The sequence below is a fragment of the Colossoma macropomum genome, unplaced genomic scaffold (assembly GCF_904425465.1).
Source record: "Colossoma macropomum unplaced genomic scaffold, Colossoma_macropomum, whole genome shotgun sequence".
Classification (NCBI taxonomy): Eukaryota; Metazoa; Chordata; class Actinopteri; order Characiformes; family Serrasalmidae; genus Colossoma; species Colossoma macropomum.
This window is the reverse complement of record NW_023494810.1, coordinates 12158506-12182052: the sequence shown is the minus strand read 5'-3', so window position 1 is coordinate 12182052 and position 23547 is coordinate 12158506. Positions and strand designations below refer to the sequence as shown.

Below are 23547 nucleotides of genomic sequence, written 5' to 3'. Positions count from 1 at the left end.
TCATGAACCCTTTATAAGGGTAGTCTTATTCTAAAGTGGTACCGAAAAAAAAATGTCCATAGAGACAACTGTGGTCACACAGCAAGAAATTATTTAAATTTACTCAAAAAACAATGTGTTTAACCGAAGTACAAAAACATTTATGGTTTATGGAAATTTTTTAGAATAAGCATAACTTTCCAAACTCATAAAGAGGATATATTTACAATGAAAAAATCCTCCTCATGAGTTCTGACCTCAGTAACTTTCTGACCCTGCATACAACTTTTATTGTAATATGGAAGCACAGCTGTCTTCTAGCCAACCTACAGTGGCAGCTAATTAGCAATGGATTTCTGCCAGCAACACTGGCTCCCTGCCAAACACATCCGGTTCATGGAGTTTACTACCTTAAGTCATTTCATCCACCTTCACACCAACCCAGCTGTATCAGTATCTCACACATCTGTAGACAGAACTGTGCCCCTATAGCCCATTAATTAAATGGGATTGTTAAAAACCCTTGACATAACTAGAACCTGGGATCACCTTACTAGTACAACTAGCTTCCAAGTGAGAGTACTGATCAGACTTGGGCCCAATCCCATTTCTTATTTTTACCCCTACCCCTTGTTTTAACGTGTAACCTTGCCCCTTGTTACTGAATTACAATGGGTAGCAGTTGAAATCTACCCCTACAAAATGAGACAACCCTCAAAGAAAGGACATTACTTCATAAACAGGCTACTGTAGGCAACCCTGTCAGTCTGCAGTGATAGCAGAGGAGGGTAAAGTTCAGCAACCTCACTGCTGAGCTTTAGTTACATTTAGGGAATCATATGCCTTCAAAGAGGGGGATAAGACAGTTCTTTATAGTTGCTCACCCCTAAACCTTTGATGATAAGATAATACAATGCTTATTGTAATTTTTTAACAGAGAAAATACTCATATTTGTGGGTTTCTTTGGTCAGTTGTGCAGCCATCTTGCCAGATTTTCATTTTTTCCTCATAACACTGTGTTTGGAGTCTCCAAACTTATTCAAGGGCCATGTAGCCCTACCCTTTCGCCGTACCCCTCTATCTCAACAAAAATCTGGACATCCTACCCCTAGACGTGAACACGCAAAATAGTGGGATAAGGGTTAAGTGATAGTGGTGAGGGGTGAAATGGGATTGGGCCTTTGTTTCAGCTCTCCTTGGAAGGGGAGCACTGATATCAGGTCCCTGTTGGCAATGCTGCAATTTCTTGCACTGTTCCAGCTTTTGGGAAAGTGTGCAACAAGTAGATGAGACACTCGTCATGTGCAGGTCATGCGGGAGCTGGTTCCATGTCTGAAAACATCAACAGAAGATCTACTGAAGGGGAGAAGAACCAAAAGACTTGCACCATGCCACCTCCTCTCTCCTCACCAAGCTTAAGCGTACCAACTTACAGCACAGGGCTGGCACCTATGCAGCAGATAAGCCACTGCAGCTGGCATTCTGCTACTGGCTTCTGCACACTGGATCCGGAGGGAGGTCCCAGCAGCAGAGATCATTGCCTTAAAGCCCAGGAAGGTAGGCCACTGGAGTGTGCCTGCTCTCCCTTGGTGTGCTCCAAGATCTTCTCATGCATCTCATCAGGTCCTGATGGGCAAGGACTTTGGCCCCAACGTCCCTAAAGACATATTCATCAACTAGGGGTTAATTTTCAGCTCTCGTCTCACCAACCTGTGTTATAAGGGGGGATTTGATTAGCCTTTCTGGCTGGCAAAGGAGCAGTTCTACCTGAGAGTTGTTGTGGTCTTTCTGATGTCGCTTACAGATCCAAAGTTCCTCTAAACTGCCATTTCTTAATGAACTTCAGACAATGAAAACTGAGCTTGATGCGCTTTATAATCTTTTTATAGCCGTCCTCTGCTTCAATTACCATCAATTAGCTTTATTTTCAGATCCTCAGCCAGAGGAGCCCATGATTAGTGTTAACACAAAATTTGAAGTCAGAGAATTTATTACACTCTTGCCATCAGCTGAAAAATTTTTCAGACTTTACAACTGAAAAGGTGTGCAAACTTTTGCACGTGCCCCATTACTATTTTTCTTACTATTTTTTTACTGTTTTTTTTTATCATTAAAGATAATGAAATATAAAGTAACTTATCATTTGCTGAAAAATGTTAAGACGTTAAAATTGATGGCTGCAGAGTGTCTTTTCACTTGAAAAAAAAATTATAAATAAATAAAATTTTTCATTTGGCCAGGGGTGCTCAAACTGCATACAACTATACATCGTTTTGGATGGTTTCAAAATGTGCACCTGTAATGGTGTAAAACACTCTTTAACCAGACCATACAGCAATGCTGATTAGTCAGTGTTTAGTCAGCCAAGGATGTTGGACAAAACAGAGAGAAATATAGAGAAACTTGTTTATTGTACACAACTTAAAATAAACCAAGTGGCTGACTGAACTGTCTCAAGGAGTGAAAGATTAAAAAAAATACAAAAAGTAAAAAACAAAAGAACAACCAAAAAATTCCGCTTCATATATTTCCAAACCGCTCAGCTCGTTTTCTCTTCTTTGCCTAAAAGACGGAACAAAACAGAATGAAATATTAATAACATGAAATGAATATTATATTATAAATTAATGAAGTGATGAGAGAATGAAGATCTTTTCATCTTTAGGACAAAATTCTTCAATATGAATGAAATTATTTGGCCTAGTTGGTAAAGTCATAAATATACGCTTAAATTCAGCTCCACCAAGCAGCACTAAGTTCAGTGCATGTTGGCACACAATAATACTTTCTCAGCCCTAAGGAATGTCTAGGACATTTAACATTAAGTAATAGATGGTAGAAAAGACAGATAAGTGCAAGAGAAAGCACAACAGCAGGACTCCTAAAATCACACATTTATAATTATTAATATTTATAATTCTGTTGACTGTGGCTTCTGTATTTGTTGTATGCCAAGCTGAATCAGTTCAACAGAGCTTTGTCACTCTGATTCAATTAGAATGTTTATCTGAATTCTCCAATTTTAACTGCCGGTACACAAACAGAGGCAATTTAAATACCATAACATGAAAACTGACAACATTGTGTCAATATTGTTTTAAAACTGGCAATACAAAATCTTTAGATTGAAAAAGCTATCATAAAGCATTGTAGTAGTGTAGGTTTGAGGAATTGCTGCATTGTACATATCATAACTGTGTCTAATTAAACTAATAAACAGAAAACAGAATTTCTGAATACTATATTTCAGCCATGAATACTGTTTCAAAATACTCTGCCTAAAAATGTGAGAATGTCAAGTCATCCTGCTCTAAACTCAAGGTGTAATTTTTCACTTTAGTGCAGTGGGAATTTTACAAAAACTCTTCATAAATAAATGGTCAAGATGCAAACAAACAGTCATTCAAGGTAGTTTGATGTGAAATGATTCTAGAGAAACTTACTAAGTCAGAATTGTTCATTGTGGTGCTGATGGGAACCAGATGTCCACCTCTAAAAGCTTCCTCACAAGAAGTCATTACATGAAATTGTTATGAATACACTGCCTGATGTCTGACACACTGTTATGTAACAGTTTTAAAAGGTTTTGGCCTAAAACCTCTGTTTTCAACATCTAATAGTGGAGGGGTACATGCAGGTCGCTGTAAGGCAAAATAGTCCCCAAAATGTTATTTTATTCATATTACTCAGATTTATTATTTTTACCGTCATCAACATTACATTTAAAAACTCAGAAGACACCTTTTTATTGGTTGATTGGTGGTTTTGTTTAGCAGCGCTGGTTCCCATCACCACCACTGCAACGAAATCCAAGTATATTTCTCTACAATGAGAAATCTCACATCAGACCACTCTGAATGACTTCACATCTCAACCACTGATGGATTTCTCCTTTAAGGAAAAAAAACAAAAAACAAAAAAAACCCACACATCTAGACAACCATTTAAGGCACAATAAATCTTATTCTTAAACTACTCATCTACACCAATAAAAACTGAAGTCTCATACATCTGTATCATCAGCTCCAGCTGAGGCTGCACTTGTGAGAATTCCAAATCTCTCCTTCCTCTTCTTAAGCTTCTCATCCTCTTCAACCTGCATAAAAACAGCACATTAATTATGACAAACGTTTTCCGTCAAAATTATATTTTCAAATAAGCGACAAAAATAAAATCACTAAAAGATAAATAAAGAGCACACACTTGTCGACTAACATCTCACATTTCAGCTAATAAGATTTGATAATTAAATGTCCAAAATGTGACAGTGGCAAAAAAAAGTCTCTAAGAGGAAGAGAATGAAACACTTATAGAAACCCAGACTCAAAAGGGGAATCCATTCTCTTCTGGTGACACCAGATAGCAAAACAAAAATAAACAAAAGCAATGAGAGTTATGGAACAGTTCATAATAAGGAAATGACTAATGAATGTACAATTAGGGGTGCACTGAAATTGAAAAGAAAACAGCTGAAAACGTTAATGGAAAACTTACATAAGAATACAACACAGCATCAAAATCTAATTTTAACGGTGCAAAAAAAAGACAAACAAAAAAACAAACACATATGCAAGGGTGACAGGTTGCTGTGCTAATGGTGACACCAAGGCTAAAGGCCATCATTAACCCAAGAGCTCAGGGATTACTAAAGGAGGTCGGACCAGGTAAAGGGTTAACATCTGCGTGTTATGTACCATAACAAAAATTTCAACCAGTATATCACCCACTACTAATGCCTCACCTTGAAATACTGGCATTAAGGATTTTGCATTTCGTATTTTTTTTTTACTGCTGCTTCTCTCAAAACGCGAACAAATCCAACACCACAGGCGTGTTGCTTTATTGGTGTGTATGGATTCAACACAAAAATTGGTTCATGGTATCAGTATCCTTTGTTGCAGATGCTGATACTCTTTATGTACCCGTATCCATGCAACACTAGTTTTCCATGTAAGCTTTTCAGGTGAATCGACAGGAAAGCTCTTCATGCACGTGTCGCTTCCAAGGACAGAGTGAAGGAAGCAAGCAAAACACTGGAGAATAACTTTTTGTTAAAGGCAGAAAAGAAATCTGAGCGGATAACTAGCATATCAATTTGAATTGAACGGGGACACTAGGCATTTTATAGCATGACTTATAAAATAAGCTGCATTTTTTAAGCCAGGAGCTCGGCTGAAAGGCTCTGTGGGTTTCCATAGTTCACACAGCCAATGTTCAGAGCCCAGCAGGGGGTCATCTCCCACAGTGCACTGCTCTGTGCTGGTGACAAGTGTTGAAACAGTGCAAGCCAATCTCATTTCGATCTCCAGAGATCATCAAGTTCATTTCGCTGGCTCCAGTGTGCCCCCCACCCTCTTTTCCCTCATCATGTTTTCTTTTTTGCCTCCTCAAACAATATTGGGCCAAATACAGGGCCTCCGCTCTCTATTCACAAAGCCATTCTAGAACAGCTTGAATTAGTGACAGTTATTATTCAAACTAATGAGTAAAACCCGCTGCGGCTCACAATAAGAAACAGTGACGTTTTCCTACACAGTTGCAGAAACATTTCATTTCAATACGATAAAGTGGGTCGAATTTCAATGCGGAGGGTCTACATATGAATTCATTTACATTTGTTGCTTTTATGCTGCTGCATAAAGAACACAGCAATGTTTATAACCTTTTTTCTACTTCAACAAACTAAATGTTACCACAGTGGCGCTGGATCGGGCTGTCATTTTCCCCCCTCCTTTTAATTGGCCGGGCTCGTAATGACGTGACGTCATGAGAAGTGCATTGTGCAAAAAGCAGGGCATATGGCCTCCTCCACCTCTTTGAGAGGATGCGTGTGTGAAAGTGTGCGTGCGCGTGCATAATAACAGCAGGACAAGAGGCTATTTTCTCTGTCCACTGGTAAGGTGCCTATGGTGCTCAAGTTGTAAGGCAGGGGAGAAAGCAAGTAACCAAATGCACTCTAAAATCTGTATATGCAGTTAACTAACTATCTACAAGTAAATCTATTTATGAAAATATCCAACTGCGACTTTTCTGACCAATACTGCGATTGTGATTTGAATGCAGTAATTTTCCAGTAATTACTTTCTGGCATGAAACCATTTAGCTGTGATGGTTGCGATGTCACCTATCACTGTTGTCGAAACAATCTCCATTTTTGTCATTTTCCATTTTTCACATAATTTGAAAATGTCCTTTACATAGTGGGTGAAGTTCATGATGAATGGACCAAAAGAAACAGCCCAAAATTACTCAGAAAAAAGGTGGCTCCATTGACTTACATTAAAACTAAGCATGTTTTTTCTTTCTCCTGTAAAGTTGTCATTTTGGATATACAAGGTTTGGTTCTGACAGCAGTGATGTGTAGAACATGGGTGTTTTGTTGCTTCTGATTTGTCTAACTCATCTACAAGCAGCTTACAAAGCTCTGTGTGATTTGTTAAGACAACACTGCTGATAATGTATTATATAATAAAAATTGCAGCTCTTACGATTTGAAAATTGCATTCCTTCAACTTGCGATTGATATAAAACCAATTCATCTTTTAGCTCTAACACCTTGCTGTTATGAACCACGAGTGGCCTAAACTAAACACAGTTAAGGACATGACAAGACAGAGGAAGTTGGCGATAAAGCCACATTAAGCTAACTACCGTAGCTCATTTTAGGCAGGTACAGAAACAGCACTCACATTTCCACTATTTAGATAATAAACAAGCCTGGTAAGGATGCATGTGTGCTGTGAAAAACAGTGAGGAGGAAGTCCAAACTGTTAAAGAAGTAAAACATTTTTCAAGCATCATAGCTAGAGAACTTCAACTAAAAGTGACATCTTGGGTCATCAAACGTCCATAACTACAATATGATATGCCAGCAAACCACACCACCAAACTACTCAGAAGGCATGGTGGAAAAAAAGCCACTACTCGAACAATGAGTAACACTGCTGCAACTTGACTGACTACAGGGGCAGAAAGCTCGATTGTTAATAGGTTCTTTGGGCCCATGAGGCCAAAATAAAGCATCAAACATCAAAGATGACTTTACAGATGTTTAATCAAGCTGAAAGGAGCTTAAAGTAGGGATGCTAGATTATACTGAATTCATATCAGTATCAGATGGTATTAGGTTTTACTAAAACAAAAAAAATCTGCATTGGACATGTGTATAGATTTGACCAATAACAAAAATTTAATGATGTATTTAATGATAATGTACTCTAAAAGAGCAGATTATTTAGGCAAAGCTGGGTTACTGTGCTGAAATGTCTGTATTTCATTCAGTTTATACTCCATTTGTAACCCTATACAAAGTGTTAAACTTCTCTATTCTGCTAATCCTAATAAAGATGAAAATTAGACATCAGCATCTGCCCACAGCTCCCCAGCATAAAGTCAACCTAAAAAACCTTGTTTAGCTTCTTAGTTGATGTCCCTGGTGACTTTAAGCATGGCTCATATTATACCATTTAAAATTTTTGTTGTTCCTTAATTTTGTAACAAAATATGACTCCTGTTTGCCTCTTATGTTTCCCTAGTATTGCTAACATCACCAGGCGGGAAAAATAATATTAACCAATAATTCCATGTTTCACTACTTCCACCAACCCAAGCTAACACCAGGAGAAAATGCCCTGCTAGCTCAGAGACAGTTAAGTAAGTCCTTGTTCAAAAGAAAAATGTGTTATGATTTCTAAATCACGTTGACTTTAGTATCTGCTGTAAAGTATTGTGGCGAACGTGCCATTTTACATGCCTAGTCACCTTACTTTCCTGGTTGAAGTACTTGTGAACTATCAATATTTCAGTAAGATTTAGAACCACAAGAGGCTCACACTTTGTGGTTGCTGGATCTTTTAACAGAGAAAAGAGCTGGTAAGTAATAAACTGAACTGTATTCAGTTTTTTGTATTAAGGGGAACCAAAATTAGAGATGTATATTCATATCTGTTCTCACTGATCACTAAAACTTGTGAACCTGGAATAGCTGATTCTAACAAGCAGTCTCACCTCACCTGAAAACACAACTGCAGACTGTCAAAGGCTATCTTGACATTACAGAGAACAAATCCAACCTCTAAGTTCAAAGGTGAAAGGTCATGGGCATTCTGACACGAAGGAATCGAGAGACAGAGAGGAGGAGAGGAAAAAAAAAAAAAATCACTAAAAAAAACATTCATCCATCTTCTATCATTCTACGAAACTGCACACCACCTCTCAGTGTGGTCAGCATTGTCTTAGAAAGGCAGCTTCAGAAAGAAATATAAATAAAAGACAGTGAACCGTTGGTGGGGGGTAGGGAGTTTGGTGTAGGGAACGATTTGCAAGCTGTCGACTGATTGCCTTGCCAATGAAGAGTAGTGGGCCCCCTTCTCTTGTCCACTGGCCTGCATGTCCATCCCCCTTTTAGCCCCCTGGGAGGAGGTCTGTTGCGTTGTGGCCTCACTAAATCAACATTGTTATAATGATGTGTCACACTTGACCCCCTGCAGCTCTGGTCGCTCACATGGGTGTCAAGACCCACAATGGGCGGCCCTCCATCTCGTATGGACTCATGACAGATTTTGATTCATGGGATAGCCCAGCCTCTGTCACAAGAAAATTACCCCTATCAAAATGCCAGCATTTTCACATTCATCAACTCATTCACTCTCAAACCCCAACCGATCCAACCCATATCTCTCACTCTATCTCGAAAAAGAAACCAACAAAGGTGTTCGTCCTCAAACATGAGGTCACACAACAACCTCACCTTAAAAGATAGGCCTTATAGCAATGTTATGACCAACATTACCAGCTACCTTTGTTGGCAAAAATAACACTGGCATAGGTAAACCACAAAATTTGGCTAGCTGATATTGAATATTAGGGTATTTCAAAGACATTTCATCTTTGTTAACGTCTCACCACAGGCTTGGGCTAGTTCATGTTTTTATCGTCGCAATGACAACAGCAATATTCTTTATGCACAAAAGCTGGAGTCAATACAAACGACAAAAGAAGTACATCGAACTTCAGCCAAGCACAACGTATACTTAAAAAGCACTGCTAGAGGCCCTCTACATGCAGTAACATGGGCAACCATGTAACATGTGGACCAATGGCAGTCAGGGTGAGGTCTCAGTACAAATGACACAATGATTAAGAGTTCTGTTTAGCAGCCCGCAGCAGCCGAAAAGATGTGGCTTTGCTAAAAGAGTTTTCATCTGATGTATCCTGCCGGCTTTAGAAGGTAAATGGCAAGTTTTCACTTAACAGAATTCATGTTTAACGAGTTTAGTTTTACTCATGCAGCATGGCTCAGCCAGTCAACATGTTTTTCGCAGTGCTTTTGTTTTTACATCAGTTGCAAGTAAAAAAAGAAAGTGAGAGTGTATGTTGCATGCTTCTTGTGGCATGTAAATCACAATAAGAGTAAAGTTTAAAACTGTGAGTGATCAATGTGGTGTAGAAATGGTTGGCATGGTTACCACTTCTGATTTAAGATGAGATTTACAGCACAAAAAGGAGCCATGATCAAGCAATATCGGAAAGTTTGCACAAAGCACCAGGTAGAAATGTTTCTAAGGAATGCTCACATATCATTTGATTCAGTGCCAAGTAAATGGTTTTTAGACAGGCAAGAAAGATTTTTAACATTATTTTCAACCTGTCGACAATCAGAGGACAATATTTATCAGATTTTTTTTAAAGAAGCCCAATTAGGATTACAGAGTAGGGAAATTCATAATAATTGTCTCTTTTTGCCGAATTTGATTAGAAAAATCAATATCTGGCCAATATCAGCAGAAAATGCTGGACTGGGTATTGAAGGAAAAAATCCAATCCTGTAACAAATGTTTCATCTTGTTAGTTATGTACCTCTCTTCCCATGAGCTAGCAGACAGTATAATGAGTCTTACCTTTAGATGCTCATCTTAAGTGATGTGCTTCAATTTTAAAAAGCTTTTAAGCAAGAAATACTCAATGAATTTCAGCTGATACTCAAAGTTTCAATATCAATATCACGAAAGACACTGGTATCATGTCATCTTAAATTGGCCAACCCTAGTCCTGCACTGGAGTGAATATCCCCTCCCAGCCTTCTTCCATTCCCACATCTTCATCCTCGTCTGTGAAAGACCTCTGCTACGCCCTCACACCCCCGTTCTAAGGACACCTCATGATCCTTCCCTTCTTCCTTTCCCTCTTGCCACCAGCTGCCAGAACAGCTCTGCCTGATGCTGCATTCTTAATGAGTAATTTGAACAATCACGTCAGTCTGCGCTAGACTCCCCTGACGCCAGGCAGGTCAGTGTGCCCAATTCCCTGCACCCATCCCCGGGGCCCCCTCATTAGGCAAGCCCCTCTGACACCACTGCCCCCCACTACAATGAAACCCAGAAGGAAATGAGACTGCAGATCGGGTTGGGGGGTATCACAGTGCGACCAGTTGCAAGTCCCTGCAAGCTCACCCTGCTGCTACGACCCCTTAACTGCATACTTCAGTGACTTGGCTTCATTGCACATGAATTACATAACTTGCTGCTGGGGGAGGGAATAACTTGGACTAATTACTAAACCACAGGGGTATTATGAGGTGAAACTGCTGCAAATGTGTCAACGTCCAACTTCTGTTTTGAAATTTTACAAACGTTACGTCTTCCATTGCCTCCATATCAAACAAGTTCATATATGAACAATTTGTATTTATTTAGTACATTGTGGTTATTTAATGCCATTGTTGGCGTGTCGTTCAGACAAATGCTTTCATGACCTGAAATACTGGAACACATATCCAAGGTCAGATCTGACTGTCATAGCTATGCCACGTTTCTAAGCTGTTGAGTTTGCACTGGCAGGGGCTCACTAATTTTCATAACTGTAGTGACTCCTGCTGGATGACAGCTGTCTGGTCTGTGCCATCCATACTTGTCACAAAGCTACTTTGTCAAGAAGCTAAAGCCATTATTTATGACCACACTGGGTCAGTTCTTTCAGAGAAAGCTTCTAAAAGGAATTTCTGTGAAGCAGCAAAGGCATCTGTCATGCAATCATGCTGTCAGCGTATTGGAGGAAGAAACCAGTCCTTTTTCCCACCTCCCTCTAAACATAAAAACAATTTACCTAATTACTAAATCAATGCACAGACAAAAATTTCACCAATTCGTGCCAGTTGGTTCAGTAAAAAAGTGTGAGACTTTACAGAGCTGGGTTCAAGTTAACATAGTCGTGGACAGATGTGCGGTGGCTACACAGTGAGTCTTTTCTTTGACAACAGCAGGAAAAACTTGTGATTGTAATTTCATCACATTTAACAAATCTGCTGTTTGTTTAGTCGTGTTTCAAACCTGCAGTGCAACAATAAAATTACATAAAAAGAAGCAAATAGAGCTGATATTCCTGCCTAAAGTGGTTACATTACAGAGCTGAGTCTGTGGCAGTGTGAACTGGATGTGTGCTTTTTTATCTGGTGTAAATTTAGGGTTATGCTGCATTTAAATGTTGAAAAAGCGGCAACTAACGGCACAATGTAAATGTTGCCCTGTTGATAGTGCCACCATAGTGCCTGTCTGGATTAACTTAAATCTTATCCTAAACATGCTTTTAACACACACTAATGTTTCTAATGGTGTGATCATTTAGTGCCTGTACTTTCAAATAAATAAATAAATAAATAAATAAATATTTTAAAGAATTTTAAAGAATTTTTAAACATTTTAAAGAATGGCTTATTCCATCGCAGAAAAAAGCAAAAGGTGGAAAATCCGAAATCTTGGCTAAAAAATGTACTCCTGACAGCTGTGGTACACCACTGCTGTCATGGGGACGATTCTTCTTCACTGCCGTGAAGAAAGAAATGCAGTGTTAGCAGTCTTTCCTGTATTCCTGCCTAAATGGGGAATCAAACACTGATCCGTCACTATCTTACTGCTTTATGGGTTACGTTACTGCTTGAGGTTTCCATTTTGCTAATGAGGCTTAACACATTCATACTACTGAAGCAAGGAGGGGTCGCATGACTCATGGTCTTCAATATGTGTAAAAATATGCATAATGTGAAATTCACAAAATGTTGCATAATCTTCTATCAAAAATCTATGACTAAATAATAAAATTCAATAAATTACTCAGCCCTACTGGAACCAAGTGTTGTGAATCCAACAGAGGCTTGGGAATCCAAACGTTGTGGCTTAAGTGGCAGAGTTACATGTTAGCCCACAAGAAAGAAAAACTACCTACATTATGCAACGGACACTGTTTCCGAGGTGTGTGCCGCTCACTTCCGAACAAATGGCCATCTACTCCAAGGTCCTGCTAACATAATTCAATTTATTCCTCACTTATTGCACATTTGGAACCCATTTACCCGCAACCATGGTCTATTACCTCTGCCCTTCACCAACCACAACTTCCTCTGTTCAGAGAAATAGTAAAAACATACTGGAGCTCCAGTGGAAAGCACCATAATGAAGAGTACAATTCAGTGGCAGGCTATTAACTTCAATATGACACATAATGGGGGGTACCATGCAGTGTTCAGTGTTTCTGCCATTTCCTGTGACCAGCAGTAAACACATTTCTGGTAGTCTTTACAGAACAGCAACATACCTTCTTAGCAACAGAAGAGACATTCATGCCAAAACGCTCGGCTCTCTTCTTTAAGATATCAACATCAACCTGATAGATACAGAGAGCAGTGTGAACAGTTCAGTTTGCAAGAGGATTTTGTAGAATTACACTATATCAGCTGTGCTAAGGTAAACTGCACTACCCAAATTCAATTTAAATTCTATTAGCTTTATCTATACAACACAGTGGTGCTAAATCATTTAAGTAGAGAAACGGAGTGTGCATAATACTTTATTACATATAATTTATGCAAGATATGGAAGCAAACAAAGACGTAAATACATGCTACTCTATACTGGCTACTTTACCACTCTAGACTCACCAACAAGGCTATCTAGAGTGCTAGCATGCTAAGGTCTCTGTTATGTCTACTAAATGCATGTACACTAAAACCAAAATGGACATAGCCAATGTGATTATAGAGTGTAGATGAATGGCTTCTAATTACTGTATTCCAGTTGGACCAATGGCTGCTCTGTTAAGTCCAACAAAGATAAAAAAACAAAAAAAAAAACTACACACCAATAGCTATATTGATACCAATCAAGTATTAATAAGTCCATACTTACGTTTGCTTTCGAAACAGCAGAGGTTCCTGTAAAAACAGAACAGTAGCATTCAAATCAAAAGCATCAGGTCTGTCAAAGTTGGCATGTTAATAATAGACTAGTGCAAAAAATTATTAACTATTAACTTTTCTTTTACAGCGTTAATGCATTTTCCTAGCTTGACCTTTCCAACAACCCGATGTAGTGCAGGCTGAAGCCCAGCTGTAGCGCGCTGTATGTTACTATGATAGAACCTGTGATTGTAACTCTCTTGTTCAAATAAGCCTTTAAAAGGCTTTCAAAAGAATACATTCAACACCTTCAGCAGACTACGCTGGATAGTGCTCACAGAACAACTATGGATAAATCAACCAGCAGCAAACTAACAAAAGCAGCAGTACAGCTGAGCTCCAGTTCCCCTTGAGAGACTCCACTGAAACAGATATCTGCAAACTGTATGAACAAGAGTGAAAGGCTAGAATCACAGAGGAGCTGAACCACTGACTGTATATATAATATATATCATATATACACTCTCACTGGTTGGAACATGCAGACGCTGTTGCTCTCACTGGACTTCAGTGATGACAACTGTAAAATGTGTACACACTGGAAATTACATGAATTTCATGTTCAGTTCATGTGAACTCTTATTGAAATGATAAATGAAAATGTTGAAGTATTAAAAGTATCAAAAGTAATATACTTTTGGATTAAGCTTACTTGTCTGCTCAAAATGCAAAATTCTTTTCAACTGAAAAATTACTGTTCAGCAGCAAATTTGTACAAACAAAACAATCATTTTTTTTAATACACAGTAATAACAGGATTGCCGACTCACCTTTGGAGGACGCTGTTGGTGTTTCTGGCAATCCAAACCTGATAGACAAAAAAAGACCCAAATTTTGTATAAAGAAAGTGCTGAATTTCTTTAAAATGTCAGTACTATGTCACTGTAGTTCATGCAAGATGTCAAATCACGTACAGCATACTAAGCTATCAATGCTGACATTTGCTTTCTTTTCTCTACTGTTAAGTCCAGCAGACTAAATCAGCAGAAAAATGAAGTTTTGATGTGCAGTAGTTTGTGAATAATTTGTCACCTAACGCAGTAGCCATTACATGTAGACACTGCAGTAGTACAAAATGCCTATTTTGTCAAAACATTCTGTAAAATTTAATGCAATCATGCTTGTGTTTAAAAGAAACATCCAGGAAAGGCCTGGTTCTTTATAAGCAAGGGTGGGTTGAGGCTCAATACTTCGCCAAAAACACACTAGCAAAAATTCCACAGTTTAAAAATTATGTTCCTCAGCCAGAGATCGCAAAGATTTTACGTACTTTATCCTCTACAGTTAATAACACCAAAATATTGAAGGAATCCAGAGAAATCTCTGGGCATAAAGAAAAAGGCTGAAAACCACAAATGAATGCCTATGATCTTCGATCCCTCAGATGGCAAAGCATAAAAAAAAGCATGCTTCCGTGACGGACATGTGATACTTTAAAAAACTATTGCCAGTAAACACCATCTGTCGCTGCATCCACAAATGCAAGTTAAGACTGTACTATGCACAGTGGAAGTCAAACGCCAAACAGCGTCCAGAAACACTTCTGACTTCTGTGAGCTCAAGCTCATCTGAAATGTAAGGTTAACACTACATTTCTGCTATTAGAAAATCTTGTATCTGCTTTGAAGCCAGCAGGTGGTGCTACAATTATGTGATCATTACTTCACTGCTGGTTTGTTTTGTATAGTGCACTTGGGAGAACATGGGTTGGACTGCTCCAAATTAACAATAATAAACTGCATGGAAAAATTCACTTGTATCTACTGCAACATCTAGTCCTTACCTTGCAGCTCGTGCAGCCTTCTTGTTGTCTGCACCTGGAGACAGATTAAAGCGTTCTGCCCTTTTCTGCAATCTCTGCAAGAGAAGGGTGAGAACATGAGAGACTATCACATACTAACTTACACAACCATACAAAGAAAGAAAAACAAGATAAACATAAGAAAACCAAGCAAGTAAGACTTCCCTCAGCCTTAGATAGGCCTTGAGGTTACATGATAGGCAATACAATCACAAAAGATCACTCATTTGTCAAATCACAGCTATAAGCTGTATGCTACTAGGCTTTTTCCCAAATGTTTTCCTAATGAAGAACAATGGCAGCAATCTGGGCGCCTTCAATGACGTATGAACTCTGTGTCCAATTCAGGAAACTTTCATACAACATAAAAACAAGCTGAGACTTTTAGTGAAAATGATGAATCAGCCACAGCGCGTTAATTCAAGTGCCAGCCTACCTCATTTACATAAAATAAAATCATGCAGATATTTTGATAGGCAGCCACTAAAACAACAACATTCACCAGTTCGAGAGCCAATGGCTGTGTTTGTAGTGCACTGCTCCCCCTACTGAGCAAACATTATGGTATTAAAATTAGGAGGACTCTGAAGAATAAAACGCAAAAAACAATTTCTTTCTTTAATTCATTAAATTTTAAGAGGGTAAATGATGCGATTGTGTAGGGTGATCATTTTCCTAAAACAACATTTAGATGCTGTTCAGAGGCTACTGCACTACCTGTTTTGTATTGTTTATTTTCTGTCAGTGGTGGAAAACGAAAGCACAGTGCAATGAGTTTTAAAATGGAACATGAAATAGTAGCAGCATTTGTTTATACCAATGTGCATGTAAAACAGGTACATCCCTTTTTGTACTGGATTACTGATATAGATGATATTGATACTTTTGGTTAGTTAACTGCAAATTAACCATTTTTCCTCAGGTTGTTAAAACTATTGATTATACAGTAACGTCAAAGACGAAATTGTAAAACTGTTGGTGAAATTAGCATGGGCTCATTTTGTTTATGCAACCAAGGATAAATGTAGTAAATTTTGGGGTTATGTGTTTGAGGGTGTGTGCTTGGATCCAACTGATATACAAGTCTGTGCTAATATAAGCTGATAGAAAGTATCGACAAAATTTCCACCAATAAGGTCCCACAAATCACTGCCATGCGCTATATTGGCACAACCCTCCGACATAAAAGCCCTCCTCAATTAGGATTTTAATTGGTTTCTTATGCACGTCAATCTTTACAGAAACTGTTAAAGTGACAGTAACCATTTTGTCACTTCTCTGACAGACATACAGGCTAAATTCAGTCCAAACTATTGGAGCAAAATAAAACTAACATTGACATCAGTTTACAGATTTTTTTAGCCATTTAAAATCTGCATCTCTCCCTAACATTTTCATATCAGTTGGGTCTAGGGTTAGGGTTAGAGACACACCTGATTTGACTTGGCTTAGAAATATAAAAAATCCACTCAGGTCTTTAAGAGTGCTAGATTTGTGTAGTATAAGAGCTGTGTGCCTCTGTTTTAGAGACTGAAATGCTTGCATGCTTCGGTCAAAATACCTCATCAACTGATGATGCAAGTGTGATCTTGACAACATTTTTCTTGGGTTCCCTGTGGGGAAAAAATAAATAAATAAATAAAAAAATAGTACAAAGCATACATTAAGTTGGCATGAAGTGAAGGCACAGGAGCCCAACCCTGCTTTAAAACCTGCTAGGTTTATATATGCTTTAACCCCAGTCTAACATACTGGACTCCATTATTCAGACTCTTATTACGACTTTCACAAGAATGGAATGTTATTAGAACAAGACTGCTACCACATTTAACAAGGGAGATTCTGGCACTCTGGTTTATGGTCTATTTAACAGCCTCAACACAGAAAGTGTTGCATAGTGAGTCTGCATGAGACTAGTCAGAGCCACAGCACCCTCTGCTGGACAAAAATTCCATTTCTGCTGCTGTATTCTTGTGAACCCTTTCAGCTACGAATGCACTAAGCTCAATTTCTGTTGTGATCAGAATATAACAAAAAATAAGCACCTTTTGTTTTGAATTTCAAGGTATTGTCTCATAATACTCACGTTACAGGTGCAACGACTGATTGTTCTTCGACTGGTTCTTCAGCTTTCGGGGAAGGCTCCTAAAACACATGTATATTACTGCCAAACTACACCCACATACCATTATAATCAGCTTTTACACACTTGATTCGGCTCATGAAGAGCACAGCAATTATCTGATGAGCTGACGCAAAGAACTTCCAAACCCTGTGTAGAACATGGCGCAAAAGGGTTGATAATTTTATAATACACCATTTAGTCTTATGACACATAGATGAGCCAAAACATATGACCGCCTGCCTAATATGCTCTTGGTGCTCCGCATGATGTCAAAACAGCTCCGAACTGCCAAACTTTGGACTCTACAAGAAAATTGGAATTATTTGTCCTGCTCCAGCCCGCAACTGAAACGTTTGTCCCACTCCCACCTGAGCAGTTCCATCAAGACGAACGGATATCCCATATCTGACTCAGTCTATTCACAAATATGTTGTTCTCTGCTGAAATAACACGGCAGTCATGGTCATCAGGCTCACCAAACGCCATTTATTACCAGTAAACACAAAGCAGGAATTAAACCACAGAACAGGTATTTTTGGCGTTTTGCCGGGCAGCTGTGGCTGTCGGACTGAAGGCTCCGCCGTCTTTGTAAGCTACGAGAATGTGTGTGTTTACGTGAAAGGTTGCTTTAGAATTTAATTGTTTTACTGTCATCATTTTATATTATTTCTATGTATGATTTAGTGATCATTCTGCTTTATTTAGGCTATTCGTTAATTTGCTGAATTTCTCTTCATGTGTGCTTCGTCCTGCTCCCCCACACAGCACTGAAAATTAGTGTATACCGTGGAGTGTATACCTCCATCATGCGGTATCTGGCACTGTAAGTTGTTAGGTAGAGTCGCTGCAGATCAGCCATCTTGTTCCAGAAAATTCCCCAAAGATGCTTGACCAGAAAGAAATCTGGGGAATTGGAAGGCTATTGACTTCTTTTTAATGTTCCTCAACCCTCTCACAAACAACAGCCCACATTTATTAAGCATCTCAAAGTAAATAAACTGATCTAAAGTCAGGTCTCATCAATCTGTGTAGTCCTATAAAGTGTACTGTGAAAGGCATAAACTGATACCAGATCAGTATTCATACTCTGAGAACTCTGATAAATATGGGCAAATGTGAGGGGTGTGGCCAGTTATTATCTTGCCGAAAGAGGCCACAGTCACTGAAGAATACCACTGCCATTAAGGGGTGCACCTGGCCTACAACAACATGCAAGTAGGTGGCACATGTCAAACTGACGTGTACGTGAATTCATGGACTTTCCCAGCAGAACATGGTCCAGAACATCATACTCCCTTGTCTTCTTCCCACAGTGCCATCACTTCCTCAGGTAAAAGGTGCACATATACCCAGCCGCTCACGTAATGCAAAAGAAAACGGGACTCAACGGACCAGATAACCTTCTTCCCTTGCTCCAAGGTCCAGTTCTGATGCTTGCGTGCCCACTGTAGGTACTTTTGGTGGACAGGGGTTAACAAGGGTTCTCTGACCGGCCTGTGGCTACGCAGCCCCATAAACAGCAGGAAGTGATGCATTGGGTGTTGTGACATTTCGCCTGTAACCATCTTTTGAAAAAGTGACTTGTACCACAGCAGCCCTTCTGTCGGTTTCAGTCCAGACCAACAGCCTTCATTGTCCTCGTGCATTGATGAGCTTTAGGAACTCAACACCCAATCGCCACGTTTATTTCTCCTCTGACCACTGTCAGTAGGTTCTCGCCACTGCTGACCGGGAGCATTCCACAAGCCTTGCCATTTCAGAGATGTGCCGATCCAGTCATGTAGACACGATTTGGCCCTTGTCAAAGCTGCTCAGGTCTATGAGAATCACCTGTTCTCTTACCGTCTAGTACAGAGGTCAGCAACCCAAATGTTGAGAAGATCCATTTTGTCCTTTCAACAAAAATCAAACCACTTTGGGAGCCACAACATTTTATATTCATTTTACCATCTTGGCGTAAATATGTCTCAGTATGTGCTGATGTACTAGCATAGACTAAAAATATAATATTAATGAAAACATAGACTTACTTTGCTCTGCTTTAAGGTTTAGCACTAAGACGGTTTTCTCGCATCTCCGACAGGAAACAAGTACAATAGTTTCTTGTAAAATGTCTCTCAACGTTACATTTTTTTTGAGGCTGAAGTCGCTTCTCATTCACCAGCTTCTTGTTCCAATTTTTCCAGTCCACCTACAATGGTGCCTGAGGCGCCAAAATGTAACTGCTGCACCATTTAAGGTGGAACAGGAAAATTCAAACGAGAAGCTGGCAAACGAGAATCTGACTTCAGATTCGCGACGCTGTAGTGTTTTACAGTTTCTTGTTGCAGATTAAAAGTATCAGAAAACCAGCTGGAGTGATTATAAACCCAAACATTCATCTCCAAATCATCAATGTCCATCTTAAATATTTCTCTTTGACTTTTTGCTAGCTACTAGCTAAGCGAGTTTGTTTTCTGCATTTCAGGGTTAAAGGGTGAATTAGCAGTTGTAGGCTACATTAACTCCAGCGTTTTAGACCATTTATTGTTAAAACGGTGTTAGAACGATCAGCAGAGCTATATTTTACTGCAAAGAAGGATTATTTTACTTTTACCTAAAAATCTAATTCTGCTGTGGAGTCGCAACAGGGCAGTAAAATGTTGCTGACCTGTGGTCTAATATATGCCAGACCTTGACATGCAGTTGTTATGAGATAATCATTAAATTGCTTGCACTTAACAAATTACACATTACATTTACATCGCATCTTATTCTGTGAGTTTATTGGTGGGTTTTACTGCAGAGCAGAAATCCAGTCACTGCCTGACTCATGTAGACCCAGAGTTTTCCCATTATCATAATACCGAAGTGCATGTAAACAGGCTGAACAAATTACTGACAAAATCTGATTTTCTGAAGTTATCAGATTATTAAGTGCATATAAACGCATTCACTGTTATTGTCAATGTTTTGGCTCATCAGTATGTACATCAATGTTTCAAACGCTAATATCAATCATTAGTTTAATCACATTAATGAGGTCGTATTATCCTAAGAGATACTGGCAACGGTGTGCTGCGGATGAAGGTACACTCGCTCCAATATAAAAATATGATCACTCAAGGTCATTTGTAAAATGATATTTGTATTTACATTAAAGATGTATTAAAAACATCACTCACCTCTGTGTATTCCTCTAATACTTCCTCCTCTTCATTTGCTTCTTCCTCTGAAAACATTTTTTGTAGTCATTACAAAAAATTTTGAATCCCAGTTGAAAATCGCAATTAAAGCAACAATATAAAGGCAGGCACGGCTGATTTGATCCGACATCCTCGGGGGGGCAGATCCCGTCAACAATAGAATGTTTTCCATACAAATTAGCTTAAAGTGGCATAAGTCTTAGATAAAATAAAAATGCTTTATTCCCACAGTATGGCTTCTGATAAGTTGTATTTTTTTGTTCTGCAGTTTAAACAGCTTTCTGTTTGATCTGTTACATTATTGCAAACTGACAAGAGAAACATGTTAATTCATATTAACAATCTATACTCTGAATAACTACGTGTCAAAATCAGCGTGCCACACACTCAATAAAAAGCAATTCAACGTACAGTAACTAAACGCATGCTGTGAAGCTCTGAAAGACATGACATATGACAAATTTACACCACACGTACCATGTTCTTCTAGGTATTGCTGCAACCGGGCAATCAGATCACCTTTGTTTCCTTTTACCTCCAGCCCTCTCAGTGAACACTCCTGCTTTAGCTCAGCCAACTAAGTAGAGAAGAGACAGAGAGAAATAAAAAAATAAATAAATACAGGAAGAATTTACAGAAAATCAGAACTGACATTCACAGGCAAGTACAAGTGACAGTTTGGCTGCCTTTCAGCTTCAATTTCCATCGTTTTTATCTTGCCACTGAAGACTTTTTAAATAGTGCTGGTTACCAAAATCTAGTACCCAACAAGCAGCTGACAAACAGACACACTGTGCAGCAATACAAGATATTTCCATGTGAGTTTAATGCTTTGGTGATACTAAAATATTGATATTTCACTGTGTCTAGTAACACTGCCAAGGGCATGTGTGGGAATGCTAATATGAAATAAATAAAATGAAATAAATCAATGAATGACATTTTTTAAACCAGCGGTAAACGATTCTTTACCGCAACAGTTTTTCTTTTTATGAAAATTCTTTTCGTAACAGTCAACCATACAGTTAACCAAACTTAAGATTTTTTTGCCCAAATTTACCACTATTTCACTAATATCAACATTACTTACAGTAACTCAAAAGTCATAGGTTCACTGGTCATTTTGGACAAAATAAAATTTTCTGTATATATTTGTGGTGTAGATTTTGTGAGCCTGGTTCCTATAAAGAAATCTGATAAATTTCTCTACAAGGAATAATTTCACATCAAACCACTGTGAATGAAAGACTCTACTTTCTACATGAAAAGTTCGTATACAGAACTTAAAGGGAAACTACACCGATTTTTAAAAGTTTCTGCATAATTAAATGCCGAAGAAACAGAGTCATTCAGAGTGGTTTAGTGTGAAATGCTCCATTCTAGAGAAACCTACTAATTCAGAATCGTTCACAGTGGTGCTGATAGGAACCAGACTTCATTGGTCTAAAATCATCGCATTTCTATCGCTCTACATGTCAGTTACGTTTTCCGCCGACGACTTATTTCATTGGTCTATCCTGTCGCGTTTTTACCTGTGGTAAAACCCGCAGGTGTTGCTGGTGTTTTTGTTTTTTTTTTCTCGATGTTGCTCCATCCTGAATGCCACAACACAGCCTTTATAATCGCTCAAGATTCACGATGTTCACACTCATTTGTCAAAACTCGAAAAGCTTTTTTCACAAGCTGGTAGGCCTTCATCTCAAGTGTACTTATGATAGACGGGTTCCAGTTGAAAACGCTGAACACTTTTAAACACTTTTAAACACTAGAATGCACATATGACAGGTCAAAATAACCCACACAACTGTGTTTTATCAACTAAATCCTGGAATTTCATAATAAAAAACCTTTGTAATTACTTTTTTTTTTTTACATTTAAAAGGATTTGGTATTACTGCCACACATTTCCATAAGTCTAATAAAAATGACTCAATATGCCTAAAAAAACATATAAAAAAAGGTTATACACCCTGATAAGCCACTTTATCAGCCCATTCTACCTTGTTTCTACACTCACTGTCCATTTTATCAGCTCCACTCCAGTTCAGACCAATTAAAACACGACGTGGGAGGAGTTGGATCCAGCCGAACCCCCTGGACTTCAGGTTCTGCAGCGAGGACAATCTCCACGTTTCTCAGAGTCCTTGTTGTTAGAGCTTAGCTCAGGGCTGAAACGTTAAGGTCCCTAACTTTCGTAATTAGATCTTACATAACTTTTATCTGACACAGATGAAAAGGCGAGTTACTTTTACTCACTCATCACAAAAAAAATGTACCTTCTGTAAACAGGAGATAACAGAAAACGAAGCTAGCTTAGCTAAAGCTGGCTTCTTTTGCGAATTATCCTTTAACCTTAAACTGTGCAGCAGTTAACAAATTTCCCGTTCCACCTTAAACAGACGCAGTTACATTATATCACACGTGCTTTTGCCAGATTGGAGCTGAGGCACCATTTAAGGTGGAACGGAAAATTCGAACGGATTGCAACGCAAACAATACGGCCAGGTGGCTACAAACGAGCTAGCTGAGTGAGCTAGCTGAGTCTTAGGACTTTATGTTCCTTCGTGTTTCTCAGTTAACAGCTTTGAGGCCAACAACGTAAAGCATTTTATGAAATAAAATATATTAAATAAGGTCTACAAATGGGCTGTAAAGGCAAGACCGACCGTTAGCTTAGGTTAGCTTTCTTAAGGCAGGTTAGCGTTCAAACAGCCCAGACATTCTTAACGCTCAGTTCACTCCGGAACGTGTTTAAACGCAACAACTATACATGAATTTAAGCGCAAAAAAGGGCGCAAAACCCAGTTTAATGTATTTATTACCTTCAGTTTTTGGAGCTCAACGACTTCAGCCATTTTTGGAAGCTTTTCCGTCTTGAGTGTGTTTCCTTCTGCTGCGGGAAGCTGCGCTACGGAATCAGAACAGTAGCGCCACCCAGAGGCCGTAAATAGAACTCAAGAATTTCTGAAGTAGCGTTAATTTTGAGCTTTTACAAAATATGTATTAAATTCGTATTAAATCAATAAAATGTAGACATTTTACATTTTTTATTGTATTTCATCTGCAAAAGGTCTGCAAAAAAAAGATAATACATTTTCAGTTTTCAGCGTTAATCTTCAAGATGAGCACAGATAATTTTAGCGATTTAAGATTAATTTTAATTTAAACATTAATATCATTCCATAGACAGTGTCCCAAAATGGCTTACATTAACGATCGTATTTATTT

At 38.7% G+C, this 23547-nt stretch overlaps 1 protein-coding gene across 1 annotated transcript; it reads right to left on the bottom strand.

Moving 5' to 3' along the window:
• Window positions 1-2372: 2372 nt before the first annotated feature.
• Window positions 2373-23243, bottom strand: LOC118799446 (SAP domain containing ribonucleoprotein). Its single transcript, XM_036559322.1, has 11 exons — window positions 23142-23243; window positions 20797-20896; window positions 20299-20345; window positions 17096-17154; window positions 16571-16622; window positions 14992-15065; window positions 13979-14016; window positions 13159-13184; window positions 12569-12637; window positions 3990-4076; window positions 2373-2542 (listed from the first exon to the last, which is right to left on the bottom strand). Exons 1-11 carry the CDS (start codon window positions 23172-23174, stop codon window positions 2501-2503), a joined length of 627 nt encoding a protein of 208 aa, XP_036415215.1. The 5' UTR covers window positions 23175-23243; the 3' UTR covers window positions 2373-2500.
• Between the last annotated feature and the right edge of the window lie 304 nt (window positions 23244-23547).

Bases quoted from the DNA above. Each gene is read 5' to 3' on its own strand.
- LOC118799446 (XM_036559322.1), bottom strand. From the start codon at position 23,174: ATGGCTGAAGTCGTTGAGCTCCAAAAACTGAAG. The intron at 17,155-20,298 runs GTGAGTGATGTT...CATGTGTTTTAG, and splicing joins TATTAGAGGAATACACAGAG to GAGCCTTCCCCGAAAGCTGA. The intron at 12,638-13,158 runs GTAAGTATGGAC...TGTATCTATCAG, and splicing joins CTGCTGTTTCGAAAGCAAAC to GTTGATGTTGATATCTTAAA.